The sequence below is a fragment of the Mandrillus leucophaeus genome, unplaced genomic scaffold (genome assembly GCF_000951045.1).
Source record: "Mandrillus leucophaeus isolate KB7577 unplaced genomic scaffold, Mleu.le_1.0 Scaffold189, whole genome shotgun sequence".
Classification (NCBI taxonomy): domain Eukaryota; kingdom Metazoa; phylum Chordata; class Mammalia; order Primates; family Cercopithecidae; genus Mandrillus; species Mandrillus leucophaeus.
Genome location: NW_012101909.1, coordinates 1,195,773 through 1,216,117, shown reverse-complemented (window position 1 = coordinate 1,216,117; position 20,345 = coordinate 1,195,773). Strand labels below are relative to the sequence as shown.

General features: G+C 40.0%; 1 protein-coding gene across 1 annotated transcript in view; it reads right to left on the bottom strand.

Annotated features, from left to right (window-relative positions):
• The window catches only part of EPG5 (ectopic P-granules autophagy protein 5 homolog (C. elegans)), a 149,680-nt gene that overhangs the window by 42,841 nt on the left and 86,494 nt on the right, over nucleotides 1-20,345 (bottom strand). Inside the window, exons 23-28 of the mRNA XM_011978099.1 lie at nucleotides 19,523-19,689; nucleotides 18,063-18,284; nucleotides 15,512-15,635; nucleotides 11,539-11,683; nucleotides 8,578-8,749; nucleotides 7,294-7,456 (exon numbers count right to left, since the gene is read on the bottom strand). Of these exons, the coding sequence (XP_011833489.1) occupies nucleotides 7,294-7,456; nucleotides 8,578-8,749; nucleotides 11,539-11,683; nucleotides 15,512-15,635; nucleotides 18,063-18,284; nucleotides 19,523-19,689 (993 nt within the window). The remainder of the gene's footprint in view (nucleotides 1-7,293; nucleotides 7,457-8,577; nucleotides 8,750-11,538; nucleotides 11,684-15,511; nucleotides 15,636-18,062; nucleotides 18,285-19,522; nucleotides 19,690-20,345) is intronic.

Genomic DNA, 20,345 nt, shown 5'->3' with positions numbered 1-20,345 from the left:
ATTGCCATTCCATGTTGTAGAAACTACTAAAATAAAACCAGCTGGTTTAGGAAAGTTTAGACTCTCTCACAAAAAAAAAAAAAAAAAAAAAAAAATCCTCAAATTATTATTTTCTAGTCTACTTATTTTTGTTTATTGTTCCCACTACTGTTGAAAGTTTTCTTTTTTTACTGCAGTGAAGGTGAGAGCAATGGAATGACTATCAGTTCATAATTACAAGAAGTCGTAGACAATAGAACAAAGTAGCATGGTAGAAGCCCCTCCACTTGAGTCATTTTAAGTGGACACAGAAATTTAAAAGTTTCCTTGTCTAAATTTAAAAGTTGGACAAAGCATGTCCTTCAGTCAGTTTTTACAATAATGTGGGGCCCTCAGTGGGTCTTTTCCATCATTCATTTCTAGGAATGACCGAATTTTTCACATGATAATAAATCAATCCTGGGGCCAGCAAGCATACCCACAATACAAAAGTACATCAAAAGGAATCCAGTTATAAATCACCCCATTTCCCCAAGGAACATCAATGAATTGTTAGAGGCTTCTACTGGGAAGAGAGAACACAGAAAGAAGCACGTTTCACTTCCCATAAAATATATTTGCCTCTGTATACCCAAAACAAGCTATACATAGCTCAAACGCTTGCAGATAGCTGGAAATTTCCAGGACATTCTTTCCCAGAAAAATTCTATTAAGGAATAAAATATTTTCATGATATAATTTGAACTCTTAATAAAGGAGTCATTAAAAATTATATTTAAAATCTGAAGTCATTTCCCATAAAGCTAATTTTTAAAAACTGATCTAATCTAGAATGTTAAGATCACAAATTCTCTAATCACTGAAAAAAGAAGGCAATACTATTATATAGACGCAGAGAGAAAATGAAATGGTACCTATGTTCATTTACGTGAGATTTAACTGTCATGATCAGCTTACTCAGAATCACACTGCAAGTATGAAACAGCTGAAGCAAAATGACCTGGCAATACTGAATGGGAAAAGTAGGGGTCTTGAATTTAGACACATGCAGGCTTGAATCCTGATGGAGCTACTCACTAGCTATGTGACTTTGGCAAGTCTCACAGTGTCTCTGAAGCTGTTTCTCTGAACTCATCCTCATTCTATGAAGATTAAGTTGGATAAGCTAGGTACAGTGCCTCACGTCTGTAATCCCAGCACTTTGGGAGGCCAAGGTGGGCGGATCACTTGAGGTCAGGAGGTCAAGACCAGCCTGGTCAACATGGTAAAAGTCCATCTCTACTAAAAATACAAAAATTAGCTGGGCATGGTGGTGTGCCCCTGTAGTCCCAGCTACTCGGAGAGAATCACTTGAACCTGGCAGGTAGAGGTTGCAGTGAGCCAAGACGGCACCCCTGCACTCCAGCCTGGGCGACAGAGTGAGACTCTATCTAAAAAAAAAAAAAAAAAGATTAAGTTGGATAATAAAAGCAAAACACCTAGCATAATACCTGGGACATGGGAGTGCCCAAGCAAGTGACCAAAAGTACTGTGAACATGGCTGGGAAAGACAGTGCAACCATCCTCATTGCTTCCCAAGACTGAATATTTGGGAGACATTTATATTAGAGTAAAAACGTACAGTAAGCAGTGTATAGTATTTAAGTTGAGTATTTAAGTACGGAAAGTATTAAGCTGTTTAAAAGCAAAGGTAAAGCACAATCAAAGAATGAACTGTTAATTTTTAATAAGAAAAAGTTCCAATTTCCATGATATCTGTCATGGCCAAATAATATCCACAAAATTCCAACATAGTTAAAATCAGGGAACTTACTTATGAAGGGCATAAATCTAGAGCTGTTCATTCCTTCAAACACATCCATTTTGCAGCACTGACTGTATGAGGCACTGATGATATAAACATGAATAAGACAAAGTCCCTGACCTTATGTAACTCAAAATCTAGTAACAGCATAGAACTAAATCATAACACAAAACATAGAACTAATCATAACACATAACACAAAACAAAAACAATTAGGTTGTAACACAACCTAATGAGTGGTTTGTTACAAATAAGGATGCTTCCTTTCAGCAGAGGTGTACTAAAAAAATTAAAATAGGCTGGGCACGGTGGCTTACGCCTGTAATCCTAGCAATTTGGGAGGCCAAGATGGGTGGATCACCTGAGGTCAGCTGTTCAAGACCAGCCTGGCCAACATGGTGAAACCTCATCGCCACTAAAAATAAAAAAATTAGCTGGGCACGGTGACACCTGCCTGTAATCCCAGCTACTCGGGAGGCTGAGGCAGGAGACTTGCTAGAACTCAGGAGGCAGAGGTTGCAGTGAATGCCATTGCACTCCAGCCTGGGTGACAAGAGCAAAACTCCATCTCAAAATAATAATAATAATAATAATATTAAAAACAAATAAAGATGGAAACCCTATTCCCAAAGAGTTCAGTCTGGCAGGACAAAACAGCAAGTGACTGCAACAGCATTTAGCCAAAAGCTGCAATGAAGGAAAGAACATCTCAATTTGACTGGAAGAGTCCGCAAAGACCTCAAGAAGAGGTTTGGCCTGAACTAAGTACTGAAGGCTGAGCCAGAAAGAGGTCAGAAACAGGTGGGAGAAGAACAAAAGCAGCATATGCGAAGAACAAAGGTATTCATGTGTATGTTGTGTTTAGAAAATGGAGAAAGTCTAAATGACTGAAAAGTAAAATGTCTGCGAAGTGGGGGACAGGATAAATGATGCTGCTAGAAGAAGACCAACAACAGATTATTAAGGGCGCTAAGGGCCATATTCCTTTTGATACTGCCAAGTAAGTACGGGTTTTTAGCCTGGAAATGTGATCAGATGTGTTTCAAAAGATGAGTAATGAGAGAATGGAAAACAGACTAGGCAGGGAGAGAGATATGGAGAGGAAATCTAATTAATGCAATAGGTCAAGGGAGAAGCGAGGTATGCCTACCATGGAGAAATGGCAACAGAAACACAGAGAAGGGAATGTCAGAGGCTTCAGAAAGCTATTTCAGAGGCGGAACCAATATGGAAGCAACTACGGAAAATACGGGAATGAAGTAGGGTAGAGTAACTGGAAGAGATGATATTGATGCCTAAGTTTCTATCTGGGGAGATCAGCTATATGAAATTATAGGAAGAGATTTGGAAGGTAAAGATGAGATTAATTTGAGAAATATGGAGTTTGAGGTATTTGTGGGACATTCGGTTAGAATGAGGCAGGCGGAAATCTAGATTTGGAACTCAAGAGAGAATTCTGGACTAGAGAAACAGAACAGGATTATCAACATATGAGTAAATGGTTCTTTTGTTCTTTTTCGAACTATTCTGAGATCTACTGGAGTTAAAAACTCTCCAGAAAAAAAATTTACATACACTTTCACGAACTTCACCAATTCTCTAAAGACCATTCACAGACCCCAGATTAACAACTCCAGCACAGACAGTAGGCAAAAGATGATGTCATATGAAGAAGAGAATCAGGATAACTAGCAATCTAAGAGTTTGAGTTGAGGAAGAAGAAACCCTGGAAACTGAGAAGTGGTTAGAGATTCAGAGGGAAGAGATGAGACTACATAAAGTTCAGTATCACAATAGGAAGATGTTAAAAGGAATCAAAACTACTGGACATAGCCATGAGGTGGTCACTGGACACATCTATATAGAGGGCTACAGTTTTATGTATAAAAATAACACAATCTACTTTTTGCAGGGCATAATCTCTCCCAATGACAGTTTCATGATGAGTCACAAACACTGAGAACTCACCCTTTCTATGCTCCATTAACACCTCTTTTTCCAAAACTAAAGTCATCGATAACCAAAATTATCCATTTGGGTAATGGATGGCTTCATATTTAAGTATAATCTTTGGCCAAAAATCAGAGCAAAACAATCAACTTGCATAGATAATGCTCCAACTTCATAGCAGGTAGTTTCAGCTTTCCTCTGTCTTGCCCTTTGCCATTAATGCGTAACAAAACAGATTTTTATCTTCAAGTCCTCTAAGTATCAACCGGCAAATACAGCCTGGGATAGCCTCAACTAGCAACGACAGTATTATATAACTTTCAAGCTTATTTAAGTCTCAGCCTATAAAAGTTGTTCACTGTCTTCACGTTTTTAATTGCCCTGGCACATCTGCATGTCAGGCAAAACATTGACTGCAGTCGATACTATTATTGATACTGAACTTCTAGGAGCCATCAGTGGGGGATCTCAAGCTTGGAGAACTTCCCAAGTGAGGCTAAAAGTCAGGGCACTAACCAAACAAGTGAGGCCAGCAGAAAATTAAAACCTGCTTTAAGAAAACTTAAATATTTCCAATGAGGTTAGGCCCACAAAATACAGCTATTTTTTCAAACTCTTTAAGCTTCTGCAAAATCTCCTTTTTTCCCTCTGTCCTTCATTACTCTTCCCCCTTCTTTCTTCAAGCTATATTAGCAATTACCAATTTTTCTTTCTTTTCTTGAGATAAGGTCTCACTCTGTTGCCCAGGTTGGAGTGTAGTGGCACAATCACAGCTCACTGCAGCCTTGACCTCCTGTGGTTAAGTGATCCTCCTGCCTCAGCCACCCAAGTAGCTTGGACCACAGGTGTGCGCCACCATGCCCGGCTAATTTTTGTATAATATTTTTTGTAGAGACAGAGTTTCTCCATGTTGCCCAGGCTGCTGAACTCCTGAGCTCAAGCAATTTCCCCACCTTGACCTCCCAAAGTGCTAGGATTACAGGTGTGAGCCACCACGCTCAGCCCAAATTTTTTTTTTAAGGAAAGAAAGCACAAGAACTTTGGTATGTTTGTAAAAACATCTAAGCCATGTTCACATCAGTCCTTATCATAAATCATCTTTTCTCTGACCTCCCTCCAATCAAAATCACCTAGAAGACATTTTAGAAAAGGTGTATCTTTTTATTTCAGAATTAACAAAGCAAAAGATTATGTTTAAAATCTCAATTCAAGGGTTCAGACAAATAATATAATACTATGATCCCTTTTTCTGTAAAGGAAAAGACAATTCACTGGTAGGCTTAGAGTTTCAGCTCCCTGGCTTGCCTGGTGGTATCTTCCACTGCAAGACCCAGAGAGCTAACAGGAGGTTAGGGCAAGAGACCTGTTCTTTAGCTGAGGCAGTAAATATTTACAATTCTTCACAGAGCAAGCCATCAGCCAGAATTGGAAAAACATTTCTTTATAGTTATCTCACTTGTCACTTATAAAAATGCATTTTAGAATTCTCTTCTCTATATAAAATTAACAGTCTGGTAAAGATATGTAGTTTTAAAATACAGAAAAACACAAATTGGTGAAGACATCCCTTTTTTTATTAAAACTGGATACATTTTCAGTTTTTTCCTCACTAACTCAAACTCCACCGTAAATTGGCAAACTTTTCTCCCAGTTCTACTACTTCAGCAAGTGATTTTTTCTTAAATATTTCTACCTTGGTCTTACTACAACAGCATTAGTAACTGGGAAAAAAATACACCAAAAGAAAACTAACTGTATAAAGCACCTGGCCAAAGATAACTCAATGTTTAGGAGTCGCACATATTTACAGTAATATACAGGAAAATGAGTTGGACACATCCTAACTTTTAGGTCAAATTTCTGAACTTTAGACACATACAACTATGTTGAAAAATCAGAGATACATTTTGAAAGTAATGAAAAATACAATACATACAAAAGATTATTTCAGAGAAGACATTTTGTAGAAAAGAGTCTCCCAAGGAAATTGATGGAGACATTGGAATACTGACAATGAAAATTAGCAAAAAATGAAGGGAAATTTCTGAAAGACAAACAAGAGAGAATAAAATAAATTTTCTCCAATTTCCAAAAGCTAACAAAAAAGAATCATTCGTGTGTAGACTTAGATTTAGACCATAGGCAGTGCTCATCTCCAAGCATTTATCTTTCAGCTTAGGGAATACTGACTTCATTCGGAGGAGGAATACAGTGCGGTGATTAATGAACATAGGCTGGCCAGGTGCGGTGGCTCAGGCCTGCAATGCCAGGACTTTGGGAGTCCGAGATAGGCAGGTTGCTTGAGCCCAGTAGTTTGAGACCAGCCCAGCCTGGGCAATATGGCAAAATCCCATCTCTACTAAAAAACCCCATCTCTACTTTAAAAAGAGCACTGGCTCTGGAGTCGGACTGTCTGGGCCTTTCTGGCTCTGCCACTTACGGGCTATGGCACTTTAGGTGCACAACTTAATTAACTTGTCTGTGACTCTACTTCCTTACCTGAGAAAAGAAGATAATATGATAATGGCCACCTCACAGAGTTGTTGTAAGGATAAAATAACTTATTTAAAGTGTTTAGACAGGGCCTGGCATAGAGTAAATGCTATGACATGCTAACTTCAGCTAAGCTTCCATCATGAAGTCCATACGATATCGCAGATCCAAATTCTGCCTATATTCCAGTGCAAGAAGGTAACTCTGAGAGGCCATTCAAGTTTCAGTCACGTTGTTGCATGTCTCTCCTCTTGCCTGTCAGCAAGCTCCACCCGACTAATTTGCTTCCCACATTCATCTTCAGGGGTTCCCTGCCATGTGCAGCAGACAGCCAGAGCTCCCAATGATGGTGCACACCAACCTTTCCAACGTGAATTCCCACCAGCACCTCAAAACACTTGGAACAGGCTGACCTAGCCACTGACCCCTAAATGACATCAGGGCCACCCCACTTCCACATTCCTTCTAACTGCATCATCACCAAAGTCTTTTAAGAATCAGTTGAGGCCAGGCACGGTGGCTCATGCCTGTAATCCCAGCACTTTGGGAGGCGGAGGCGGGCGGATCACCAGGTCAGGAGTTTGAGACCAGCCCAACCAATGTAGTGAAACCCCATCTCTACTAAAAATACAAAAACTAGCCCAGCCTCATGGCATGCGCCTGTAATCCCAGCTACTCGGGAGGCTGGGGCAGGAGAATCACTTGAACCCAGGAAGCAGAGGTTGCAGTGAGCCAAGATCGCGCCACTGCACTCCAGCCTGGGGACTGCATTTCAAAAAAAACAAACAAACAATAAAAGGAATCAGTTGAAGCCCCTCTCTCTAGGAATCTTCTCGATGATTCTGATTTTTTTTGAATTCCTATTTGAATATCTGTCTTATAGGACTCATCTGGTATCTACAGAAATATGTGATTAACTCTATGAGTGTTTTCATACGCACCAAAACTAGTAAATGTTTGGGACACCGACAGTGTGCCATATATGTCTTTCAATCTTCCTCAGTGATATGCCAACATTACGGACTCAATTAAAATTCTCTAAATTCTGAAGAAATGTAAACACTTACTTGAACGGTGACAACTGCAGCTCCTTGGCATTTCTTACCACTGCTGCCTCTGCACTCCAAATGCAGTGTGGTCTGTTCTTCACGATTCACATACTGCTTTGGCATTGTGTCCAACAGCTCACCATCCAGAGCAACCTGCTGAGATTCCCGAAGAGCTGCGTTTCTGAAAAACATCATCAGGAGGTAAAAGAAAGTCTTAGGAAAGGTTATATGATAAGTGATAAAGGCTTCCAGTTACCCACAGCCAGCATTATAGCGCAGCAAAATACGCATATACCATAGTAACAGAGGACCAAAGGTTGTGAGCCAAGACTTACCCAAATCATTCCCCTGGCAGAGAGGCTAAAGAGAAAGCAAAGAAATGAAAGAAAAGCCTATAGAAAAGTGAGACAACTTTATAGCCACAAACAAAGCTTCATTTAGAATCCATGTTATACCAACAGACCCTACAAGAACAAATGAGAATTCTATCCTAGCTTAATCATCCCCAAGGGGTGCCTTAATTGTAAGTACCAATGACTTCTTAGGTATTAGCAACTCAAAATGAAATGTCAAAGACCAGGAAAGCAGCTAATGGCATACATGGGGTGTCAAAACTGGTCTAACCGTATGTATCATTACATTAATGGGCAGGTGCTTATATGTGCACTCCACACACACTCAACAAATGCCTGGACCAAAAACAGCCAAGGAAAAAAATACCAATAAGAAACTGATTCACATAGGATTTGTAAAAGTGAGGCTCACTTACTGTTAATGAAACAGACTTACTCCACATATGCTCCTTCTCACAAGATCTCAAGTTAGATCAAAACCTTAAATTGTTGATCATTTTGTATCCACCAAGTGAACTCAAAATACTTAATAACTTTTCCACACTTCAATCAATGTTTATGTCAATTTCTTAAAGAATATGGAGAGGTAAAGAGTACAGCAATGAGAAAAGAAAGGAACTCTCACTTCGCACCTTTCCAACACCATCTTTCCAATATCAGAAGATCTCTTCATGAGAAGCATAAGAAAATCTTAGCTGGCACTGCTGATGCTCAGAAATGCGACCACAGGAAACGAGAAATTGATAGTTGGTGAAAGTACCACATAATTTTGATGTGAAATTATAAGACTTGTCACAACTTGGTTAACCAAGTGAACCATCTGGGCCAGGCTGGGCAAACTATCCTCATGGTAAAAATGCTGACGAGGAAGCCACTCCAGGTAGCAAATCATCCAGACTGTCAAAGCCACCAGCATGGGAACATGATCCTTGAGGCTGCACGGTCTTACCTAGCCTGCTGTTGCAACAGATTCAGGTCTGTGCACACCAGCTGGGTGGCGTCCTTCTGACTCAATAGCACAGCGGAGGAAATAACTGGCACAGGAGGCTTCACTGGGTGCAGAACAAGGGGAGGCTGGGGAGCCTCATGCTTCCGCAAGTTACTTAAAACTCTTTCTTTAGCTGAAAGAAAATTAAGTCATATACACTGAGCAATCAGGTGAATTAGCAGGAGATCAGAAGCATGTGGTACAATTCAGTAGCATTCCTATCCTCAAAAAGTTTACAGTCTTATGATAGTTAAAGAGTTAAAGCTCATGATCTTAAATTATTACCCTAGACAGGCCTTGCATGACATGCTAAGAAGTTTGGACTTGATATTAGTGTAAAGCTACTATCTAGTGCCTTACACTAATATCATGTGGATCTCGTGAACAGCTCTACGCAAGCTTGAATCAGATGGTAGCTATCATCTGAATAATGGTTTAAGTGAATGGAGTAGGTCTGGAGGCAGGTAACCTACTTAAGGTTTTAATACCATCATCCAGAGTTCAGAGGAATTGAAGAAAAAGGAATAAGCATTATGGAATATAGCTGAGTTAAAAATCTGAAATAAGGTCAAGGTTTGAAAAGGAGGACTGGATGCAGTAAGAGATAAAATGAATGAAGACATATGCATAAGCTCCTTCAGCACTTCTATTTATGCAGTCATATAGTCCATCAGTCATTTACTTATTCATTCACTCAATAAATGATTTACGGAGTCCAAATAAGCAATCCATTGCCCCCCCCGCCCCCCACACACACAAAGGTGAACCTCTACCATGCAACTTTGCCCTAGATTACACATGATCTCATACTGTTTAATCAAATTCAAGTGTTTGATACTTCTAGACTTAGTACAGAGCTGAATACACAGTAGATATCCAATAGATTCCTATCTTCCCTTCCTCTCCCTTCACCACACTATACACATACCACACAGCAGGTGGGGACTGAATAACATGAAGAAAAATGCTGCTACCTACCCAATTCTTTTCAATAGCAAGAAACAGAGGAGGGCAGTGGTCAAGGGAATTTCAAGTCAATAAGTCAAGTCAACAAGTACTTAAGGGACTACTATGAATTTCCGATTACATTCCAGATGTAACATTCCATTTTCTATTCTTGTTGAGAAAAATTAAAGAAAAATTAATAGCCATGACTTTACTTGGCATAAGGAGACTTGTATTGTTTGTACCCCAAACAGATGGAATTCAACATTTCAAATAGGTCAAGTACAGCACTATCCCTTATAGCTGGTGTTTTTCCACTAGAACTAATCACTGTTTGCACAGATGTAACCAAGTTAGGTATTCATCACTGGATAAGACTTGTGACTATGTATGTTAAAGTTCCTTTCAAGCAACATAAGAGGCCACGATGCTAAAGGAAAACTGGGGGCTCTTTCAAACCCAATATAAGTTACCGTAAAAGAAAAACCAGGGATATTTTAAAATCAAACAAACAAAAAAATCTAAATTCATATTTAATAGGAATCACCACTCTGGACCATGACTGACAAAAATATTGAAGCCAGTAAAACAAATTTAGTTTAAGAAAAAGGGTGCTAGTGAAATTTTTCCTACAACCAATCACACCACAAATTCAATCATTTGATATAATCATCAACTAACCTCTTACATCTGAGAAAAACCTGAAACTCACTATTTAGAAGTCTAGGCCCTAATTTTGTTTAGAAGTACAAGGTATAGTGATCACCAGACACAAGAGGTAGAATACTGAGTGGTGCACAGCAGGTCTCTGGAATCAGACGGCTCTGCCCAATAACCAGCTATTGGTGGTTAGTGGCCCATGCGGGCAGGTCACCTAACCAGCTTACAAATTGGGTTTCTTATCTGCTCAATAGGGATAACCTCACAACATAGGGTTTTTGTGAGGACTGAGTTAGTGCACATAAAGCACTGAGACACTGCTTGGAACAAACTAAGGGCTTCATAAATTACTAACTCCAGCGAAAACAATTCGTCTTTTAGGGCAGTGTTCAGGCAACACAGCAACACTACAAATGGAAGGGCATGAACAGAAATCATTTAATAGTTTCCAGATCTATTCACATATTTCTTCCTCTTCTTTAACAAACTTTCAGGAATAGAAAAATGAGAATCTATGTTGCTGGCTTGAGGGCAATTTTCATCCCTTCCTCTATATATACCTTTCTATATCATTTAATTTTTCAAATTAATACATATAACTTTTATAATCAGAAAAACATATTATTGCTTCAAGAAAAAAATGCAGGGAGAGGAAATGTTGGAAGGAAAATTTTAGAGCCTTTGAAGAGACCAGCCAGCACCATTTTACAGATGAATGGCGTGAAGTCCAGAGAAGTTCTTATTTCTCTCTCTTCATACAACTAACGCATTTTGGTTAGTGGCAAGCTGGAATAAGAAGGTATTTTCCATTTCTCTGGATCACCTCAGTGTCTTATTACACTATATATTGTAATATTTTGGTCGACAATTGAATTTATAATTATATGTCCTATATTTTTGAAATATAGTCAGTAATTAAAATAGGTTACCCCAAATATCAGCAACTTTAAATGGGTTTTTGTGGCCTGATAGAAAACTAACTGGTAATTTATATCACTCTTTCTCTAGAAAAATGTGCTGGGAGAAACAAGTAACTTAGAAACTTCAGGCATCTGATTCATTTGTAAGGTAAGAGTTCCAGGTACAGAGGAAAGAGTTTATAAAAGAAAAAGACAGACTTCCGATTTTTAAAACTGCAAAGTAATTACATTTACAGTTGCACTTTACACCATTGTGTAAGTAAACTGAAATCTCTTTTTAAAGCATCGGAGGAAAAATGAACACTGGAGGAATAAAGTATGTCAGCCTCAACCTTCAATGGCTCTGATTCAATTATTCATTCACTCATTCGAAGCGGTGGGTGCTCCCAGGACCCACCCAGCAAAGGATCAGTGAAGTCCAGCTGCACGGACGAACTACAGGGTGTGGAATGGGACTCAAGCTTGGCCTGTGTCCACAGACCAACAGTCTCCTGAAACTCATGGTAGATGCGCTCCATGTTCAAATACTCCATCCACAGATCCTGAAACAGAACGACAGTATTTTAACTCTGACAGACAAGTCATAGATTCACATATAAAACTATATAGTTAATTATAAAGTGAACCAGTAAGTTTCAACATGAAGTGGTCTACTCCAAGTCCTCCAGCATTAGGATAAATTGCCATTAAAATGACCACTCTAACAATCTCTGCAGTAGCTATAAAACTTTTTCGTGTATCATGATTAGAAAAAGTTTTAACAGCCCTATATGTATATTTAAAAATTATACACATACATTATAAAGCTAATACGTGACGTATACTATAAGACATAGGTAAAAAATAGCAAATGTTAAAGAGATAAAAAATAAAATGTTAAAAAATAATCAAATCTGAATTAGATCAAGACACTAAATCCCACTATCAATTTACAGTGAGCACAGGGGACAGAAAAACATGTTAAACTACACCATGAAGATACAGTTAGCAAAATCCATATGGTGGGGAGCCTCTATGGACAAACGACTCAGTTTCTTCAACAAATAAATTGCAAGAAAAAGTAAAGGGATAAGGGAAGGACTTGTACATTAAACAGATTTTTAAGACATATCAACCAATCACAACAGGTGAATCCTGATTCAAACTATGAAAATAAAAATAAAACTTTTATGACATTTATGAGAAAGGTGGAAACTTGAACATTGACTAAATATTTGATATAAAAAATTATTTCTAATATGTTTAGGTATGCTATTAGGTTATGTCATTTTTTATCCCTATCTTTTAAAATCTTCATGTATCAACTGCTCTCTGGGATTACCGCCAAGATAAAATGGAAGAGGAAGTGGATGGGCTATAGATGAAACTAGACACATGACATATGCGGGGAGGGGGAGAAGGGCATCCCCATTATACTGGTCTCCCTATTTTCCTATACGATGGAATTTTTTCATAACAGGTGTCACATAAGTAAACAAATAAAATGAGAAAACAATAAATATAGCAGCTCTAGTATCCTCCCCCTATACTCCCGTGGGCTGTCTTACCTATTTCAAATTATATATATTTCACTTTAGTGATCACTACGCATTAGAATGGGGGACTGCCTTTAAAAACAACAAAAAGTCAAATTATCAATGAACTTCAAATAGTAACAGCAAGTGAGCAAATAGGGACTATGGGTTTGTGGACCATGATTTTTTTTGGATTTTAAGTGTTCTAAAGGCCCAAGGATCCCTCTAAACCAAAAAATGTCCCTGGCTTCTCAATAAGCACACTGCTGTGAAGTCCCAAATCATTATTTCCAAACCAACCCCAGAGCGCAAGGCATTCCAGACTCAGAGAAGGAGCTCCAAGGTAATCCCAGTCACAATTCTGAATTCTACATGCAGCTGACTGTTCAATGTGCTGGGTCAGATCCTCCTATTGCATACATGCTCCTTTAAATAGGGCCACTCTGTCACTTTCTCTGCCTCTATGCTAAGTAACTGTTAACAGAGGCTAATGATCAGAGCAAATACTAGGAATTAATGATAGGTAAACAGACATGTCTTAGAAACCACAAAAATACAAAACAACCCTGAGCTTGAATCACAGATCAAGAAATTATACATCAAGCGCCAAGCAAAGGCTGAATTAAAAAGAAAAAGAGGGAGAAAGAAATCAATTAGTTCTGTTGATGCTGAGGAACCAGGATAAATCTCAGAGAACCAAGAAAGCAATGGCTAATTTTTAAAAACACTGACCAAGTACCTACCATGTACAAAGCTTTGGATATGGATGAGGGATGTCAAGTATAAAAAGACGAGGATGGAACTGCACTCAAAGGATGTCAGGACACCATGGTCTCATGTGTATTTTTCTTGTTTCTCTGGCTCTATATTCTCAGTCTTATTTCTCTGTGCTTTAAATGCTGTTATTTCTCAGGGTTCCATCTTCAGTCCCCTTCTTAATCTACGTATTCTCTTACCACTAAATCCACATATCCAACTTTGCCTCATTCCTGAATTCTAGATCTGTATCTCCCCTGCTGACCAACTCCTTGATAGAGAGCTCTCGTTGAAGCCCCTCAGGTACCCGCTCTTCCAGGGTTTATCTCTGGGGGCCAAAGTTAGAAATTTGAAAGTCTTTGGGTATCTGATTCTTCCTCGATATATTCTTAATTCATCCATTCATTAACAACTGCTGCTATTTCAATAGCTTTCCAAACAAAGACTTCAAAATACAAGCCAAATTCTTTCGAAAAGTATACATGGTCCTTAGGGATTTCACTCCTACTCACCTCTCTGGTTTCATCTGCCCCGCCTCAGGTGCTTTGCCCTACCCTGCACCTTTCTGAACATGCCCTACTCTCTCTCACCTGCTATGTCCTACTCTCTCTCACCTGCTATGTCTCTGCACACACTGGTCTTTCTGCCCGTTAACATCCTCTCTGCCACTCCCTAACACCATGCCTTTCCTTTCCATCTGTCCAACTCCCATTTGTCCTTCAGGGCTCAGCTCAAAGGCCACCACTCCAGGTCCAATCCAAATGAGGGGTTATTCCTCTATGTTCCCATAGTACTATGTGCATTCCACTCTCCTAATTTTTTTTTTTTAAGATGGCGTCTCTCTCTGTTGCCCAGGCTGGAGTGCAGTGGCGTGATCTCAGCTCACTGCAACCTCTACCTCCCAGGTTCAAGTGATTATCCTGCCTCAGTCTCCTGAGTTGATGGGATTACAGGTGCCCACCACCACGCCCAGCTAATTTTCTGTATTTTTTAGTACAGACGGGGTTTTGCCATGTTGGCCAGGCTGGCCTTGAACTCCTGACCTCAGGTGATCCACCCGCCTCAGCCTCCCAAAGTGTTGGGATTACAGGTGTAAGCCACGCACCTGGCCCATAATCTTGATCACAAAATGTAATAACTGTTTGTTTAGTCTCCTGTTTGCCAATAAGCTCTTTGGAGGCAGGGAATGTATCAGATTTCTTTTTGTATCTTTGGTACCTAGCACTTAGAAGACACGCAATAAATACAGAAGAAAAAGGAAAGCAAGAAGAAAGGCAAGGAATGAAGGAAAGAAAACAAGAAAAAGACATCTACTGGAGATAAAATATACACATGATATGAAAGTAGGAGGATTTAAGGATCCAAATGAAAGTGTTTCAACTCTTAGAGGTTCCTAAATCCCATCCTGGTGCTGGGTCAATGCTCAAAAGACTGCAACCCTAGAAAAAAAAGAACTAGAACAGAAGAGAATTGTCTTCTCCAACCCTTTTTCCCTGTCCCCAGGAAGGCTAGAGAAGCTTAGAGAAAACTGAGATGACAAGTTTTGGCCTGAAAAAGGGTCACAGACATCTTTGAGTGCCTTGGAGAGAACAGCTTAGGACATATGAAGACTGAAATCAAGTGGTTCCAGAAGAGCAACCAGAACTGTGACAAGGACAAGTAAGCACCTCCAAAGCCAAACAAAGGTGAGCTCCTGATCTCCTCCATGCAACTAACCTCCTACATCACATATGGATGCTTACAAATTCTTACAAATTTTTACACTGCATATAAGAACGGGAGTAGAGATAATTGCTTAAAGGTGTTTAGCTGCTAAGAACTTCCAATTTTAAAAAATATACAGTCAGAGGAAGGTTATGTTTATGACGTTGTAAAAAGCCCTAAACAAGCTTCGAGCCTTCAAGTAGAAGGCACGGTGTGGCTGGAGATTCAAAAGGGAGTATTCCCTCCATATAATCACTTAGATACTGACAAAACTCACAGAAACAATGACCATCTGAGTGACTATCCATTTTCTTATCAATAAATTGTTTTATTATTATGAATATGACCAGTTCAAATTACATTCGGATATGCTAAAAAAGAGTGCTATAGTTTCACCTGCTGATTCTGCATCACTTTTGCTAGCCTGTGAATATCATAATGCTTTGGTAGAGAAGGGATATAGGTATCTCCTTTTTGAAAATTCTCATCTTCTAGCCATAATATATATACATTGAAGAGCCTAAAAGATAAAAACATAATTATATGAAACATAAAAAGATGAGCATGCAAATGAAGTTTCTTTACATCTCTAGGAACACTGGCACCCCTATGTAAGAGTAAAGAAAGCCCATAATACAGAAAATGTGGCCAACAACCACCACGGCTCCCAGGGAACTGCTGGTTCAGCAGGGGAGGCATGTCACAGATCATTCAAATATGATGCGATAATTGCTAAAACAAAAGGTATGAAGAAGGGGCTCTGACAACCATTCTTTAAAGTAGATTTAAATACAGTACACAGAAAAAAATAACTGGAAAAGGTGATTTTTACCACAGACCTGGGATCTGAATTTGGAGCTTTTCTTTCCTGAGCAATTCAGTCAGTTATTTCTGCTTGGAAAAGCAAAAATAACATTCAAATAAAAACATTTTCAGAGAAAATATTAAGAGCTATTTTAAACTTATGCATTGTAGGAATTTTCCAGCTTTAGGCTCAAGAACCATCTCCCACCTCAAAGAATCACAAATAAATATCATAGCATGTGTGTATGCCCCTCTCATCAAGATGGAATACAATAAAATCAGACTTAAAAAAATAAAAGTTCTGGCTGGGCACAGTGGCCTGTAATTCCAGTACTTTTGAAGGCTGAGGCGGGCAGATCACAAGGCCAGGAGTTCGAGATAAGCCTGACTAACATGGTGAAATTCTCGTCTCTACTAAAAATACAAAAATGAGCCAGACATGGTGGTGCACACCTGTAATCCCAGCTACTCAGGAGGCTGAGACAGGAGAATCACTTGAATCTGGGAGGCAGAGGTTGCAGTGAGCCGAGATTGCACCACTGCACTTCAGCCTGGGTGACACAGCAAGACCCTGCCTCAAGAAAAGTTCCAAGTTTCCAGTAAAAACCTTTTTAAAAATATGATACTTCCTTCATTTTTAATTTGTTTTGTTTCTACCAGCAGTACTAGAAAAATAGTCGGCAAACACACAAATTACTGGGTGGGGGACTGGGAGGTGGCCTGGCCTGACTTTACTCAATAAAGTGGAAAATTACCTCCTTTACCTCTGGAACAGCCAGTCTAGGAACAGAGACAAGGACAGGGCTTTGGGGTTCTTACAGGGAAGAGGTTGCTAGGTAGTTCTCTCCTCCAGTTTCTGACTCAGTGAAATAGATGGCCACTTTATGAACACATACCAGGAAGGGGAACATAACAGAGGCAGAAGGGAATATCTAAGACTTTCTTGGCTTATCTAAAATGTTCACAGAAAAAGCCTTCCACTGCTTAAGGCTGGTTAAAAAGAAGTTCTCCTTCAACAAGCAACAGAAGGGGAGAAATCATTCTGGAGGCTGAGAGAGAGCCCTAAAAGGTTGAGGGCAAGTAAACCTGAGGCCTCAGTGCTAGTTGAAATGGGGGCCTCATCGAGCTATTGGGTATTCAGGATTAATTCTTAAGAGCCATTTTTATTAAGTCTTATTTGTAAGACTAGTATTTGGTTTATATCAAACTTATAAATGAAAGATGAAGGAATAGTGTAAAAGGAATCCAAACCTATCTTCAGAGTTCTTAACCTTTTACAGGAAGCAAATATTGTACCCTGATTTTATAGGGCACATATTTTTGGGAGATTACTAGACCCCTCATCCTAGGTGGATCCCTGAATCCGGTGGAGGATGAACCAACTAAAAGAGCCCTGCCTCGGTCATTTGTTTCTTTTGAAGAGTTATTCTAGGCTACGTGTGGTGGCACACACCTGCAGTCTCAACTGTTCAGGAGGATCACTTGGGCCCAGGAGTTTGGGGCTGAGGTGCACTATGATCGTCTCACTATAATTGTGCCTATGAATAGCCACTGCACTCCAGCCTGGACAACACAGTGAGACACTCCTTCTTAGAAAAAGAACTATTCTAGCAAGGTTTTTTTGAAACAGAGTCTCACTCTGTTGCCCAGGCTGGAGTGCAGTGGCATGATTATGGTTCATTGCAGCCTCAACCTTCTGGGCTTAAGGGATCCTCCCATCTCAGCCTCCCAAGTAGCTGGGACCACAGGTGCATGCCACCAGGCTTGGCTAATTTTTTTTTTTTTTTTTTTTGTAGAGATACGGTCTCACTATGTTGCCCAGGCTGTCTAGTAGGCTTTAATCATTGTTTACCTGCTATGATAAAATTTGGTTTATTTCTATTTTTACACAAAGAAGTAGAAGAGGATTTATCACTCAGACTACAGGCACTCGACACAAGTACATCCAAACTGTTGATTCAGTTCGCTTGAGGAACATAAAAGAGAAACATTTCAAGATGCAAATCTATATCAAAGCCACCTTCCATACTCAATCAAACCATGTTAAGAGAATAACATCCAGCAGTTTGTAACACAGTTAACCGCTCCAGCATAGTACCTGTGCTGCAGACAACAATGCAAGAGGCTAAATAACCATACTAACCTCACCAGCTCCTTGTGCAGTTCTGGTGAAGTCAGGTAACCAGGGGTGCCAGACTGGCTCTCTGGCAGCCCTTCACTGCCCTCTGCTGGAACACGGAGGGCCTTGCTTGCAGCATGGTGGAAGTCAGCCACCTCGGTCAAACGTCTCTTCATTTCTTTCAACAAACTGATATGAGCAGGACTTTGAAAAAACCTTCTTCCAATACAACCATCTATGGGTAACCTTAAAAAAACGCAAGCACAGATCTATAACCTTTCAACACAAGATGTACTTTCTGCGTGGCATAAAATAGCAGTCATTTAGCAAGGCAATTTACTGTGATTGTGGATATACACCATTAAATTAATACCTATTATTTCTATCTCAAAGATTATTTTGATGGTCCAACAAGATGGTGTATATGAAAGTAGTTTCACAAAGTGTGAAATGCTACACAAATTTAAGACATCATCACTATTTAGAGGTACAGCGTAGATAAAGACGTTCTCTATTCTTGAAGAACTTGCAATCTGGCAAAAACAAAAATAGAAGTGACTAAGAATCTATCTAACTTTTTACCTATCTATCTATTTATACACACACACACGCACGCACACACATATATATAGATAGATACTTTTTTTTTTGAGACAGAGTCTCGCTCTGTCGCCCAGGCTGGAGTGCGGTGGCAAAATCTTGGCTCACTGCAACCTCCATCTCCAGAGTTCAAGCAACTCTCCTGCCTCAGCCTCCCAAGTAGCTGGGATTATAGGCACGTGCCACTGCGCTGGGCTAATTTTTCTATTTTTAGTAGAGATGGGGTTTCACCATGTTGACCAGGCTTGTCTTTAACTTCCGACCTCAAGTGATCCTCCCACCTTGGTCTCCCAAACTGCTGGAATTACAGGCTTGAGCCACCATGCCCAGTCAACATCTATATATTTCAAATGAGTGAGTTAAGGGAATGAGGAATTGAGGCAGGAGCTAGAGAGCAATGGTTGGTAATAGTGGATGTCTCTGGCTGGGTGGAGTATCTTCATATGAATCCCATGAAAATGCTAAATATTTCCAAGTACAACCCATAGGTGACAGACACAGACTGGCCTTTGTTCACACCTGCACCACTCATCACAAGGTCCCCTCCCACAAGCCCATGACGGTCACACAGGCAGCCAAGGTTTGAGACCGTTGTTGTCCCTTTGCATCTCCAGAAGTTCTGTGTGAAACCTTGCCCAATCCCAGGGTGTTGTCTTCACTACACTGATCACAGAAGATGGGAAAGAGAAGCTGCCACAAGACACCACCAACTCAAAAAAGATCCAGTCTAATAAATGTCAAACATAGAGAGAGACAAAGAGTCCTCGCCAGAGATCACCAAAGAATGATTCCAACTCACACTCCACAGTCTAAGAACACATAGAAAGAGAGCAGTGAAAAGGCAGAAATGGACTCACAGAAACCTACAATACTGGGCACCATACCCATACTGTGGTCCTGGGCGGTGAAGATACAGAAGGAAGAACTTCTGCCAAATGAGTGGCAGGAGAGGGTGATCAGAAGGCGTGACCAGAGCCTGGTGGGCCCAGCGATAAATCAGCAGCCTCTGGAGGGATGGCACGATGGGGAGCTTCAGCTGGGTCTGGGCTTTCTACAAAAAAGGAAGGGCTCTGAGTAACCACAAAATGAACATAAATGCAAATAGTTAACTCTTTCTAAGTGATCCAAATGAAACACCAAACATTCTGTTTTCAATTCAATAATATATTTTTTAAAAATCATATGAAACTCACCTCTCCAATCCACTAGTTAACATTTTAACCTCCTTGGTAGCAAGACATGTAGGGCAGCTTTTTTTCTGTCAAAACACTTCACAGACCCCAGAATGGGTATGGGTCTTAAGAGTCATCTAGTCTAACCTCATTTTCATTTCTGAAATTCCTTGGCAAATACGACGTTATAGTGCAAGGGAACAGAATGAAATGAAAACCAAAAGTAAAGCCAGGGGCAGTGGCTCACACCTGTAATCCCAGCACTTTGGGAGGCCAAGGCGGGTGGATCGCTTCAGGTCAGGAGTTCAAGACCAGCCTGGCCAACATGGCAAAACCCTGTCTCTACCAAAAATAGAAAAATTAGCTGGGTGTGGTGGTGCACTCCTGTAATCCCAGCTACTCAGGAGGCTGAGGCTGAGCCATAAGAATTGCTTGAGCCTGGGAGGTGGAGGTTGCAGTGAGCTGAGATTGTGCCATTGCAACATTCCAGCCTGGGCAACAGGGGAAGACTCTGTCTCCAAAAAAAAAAAAAAAA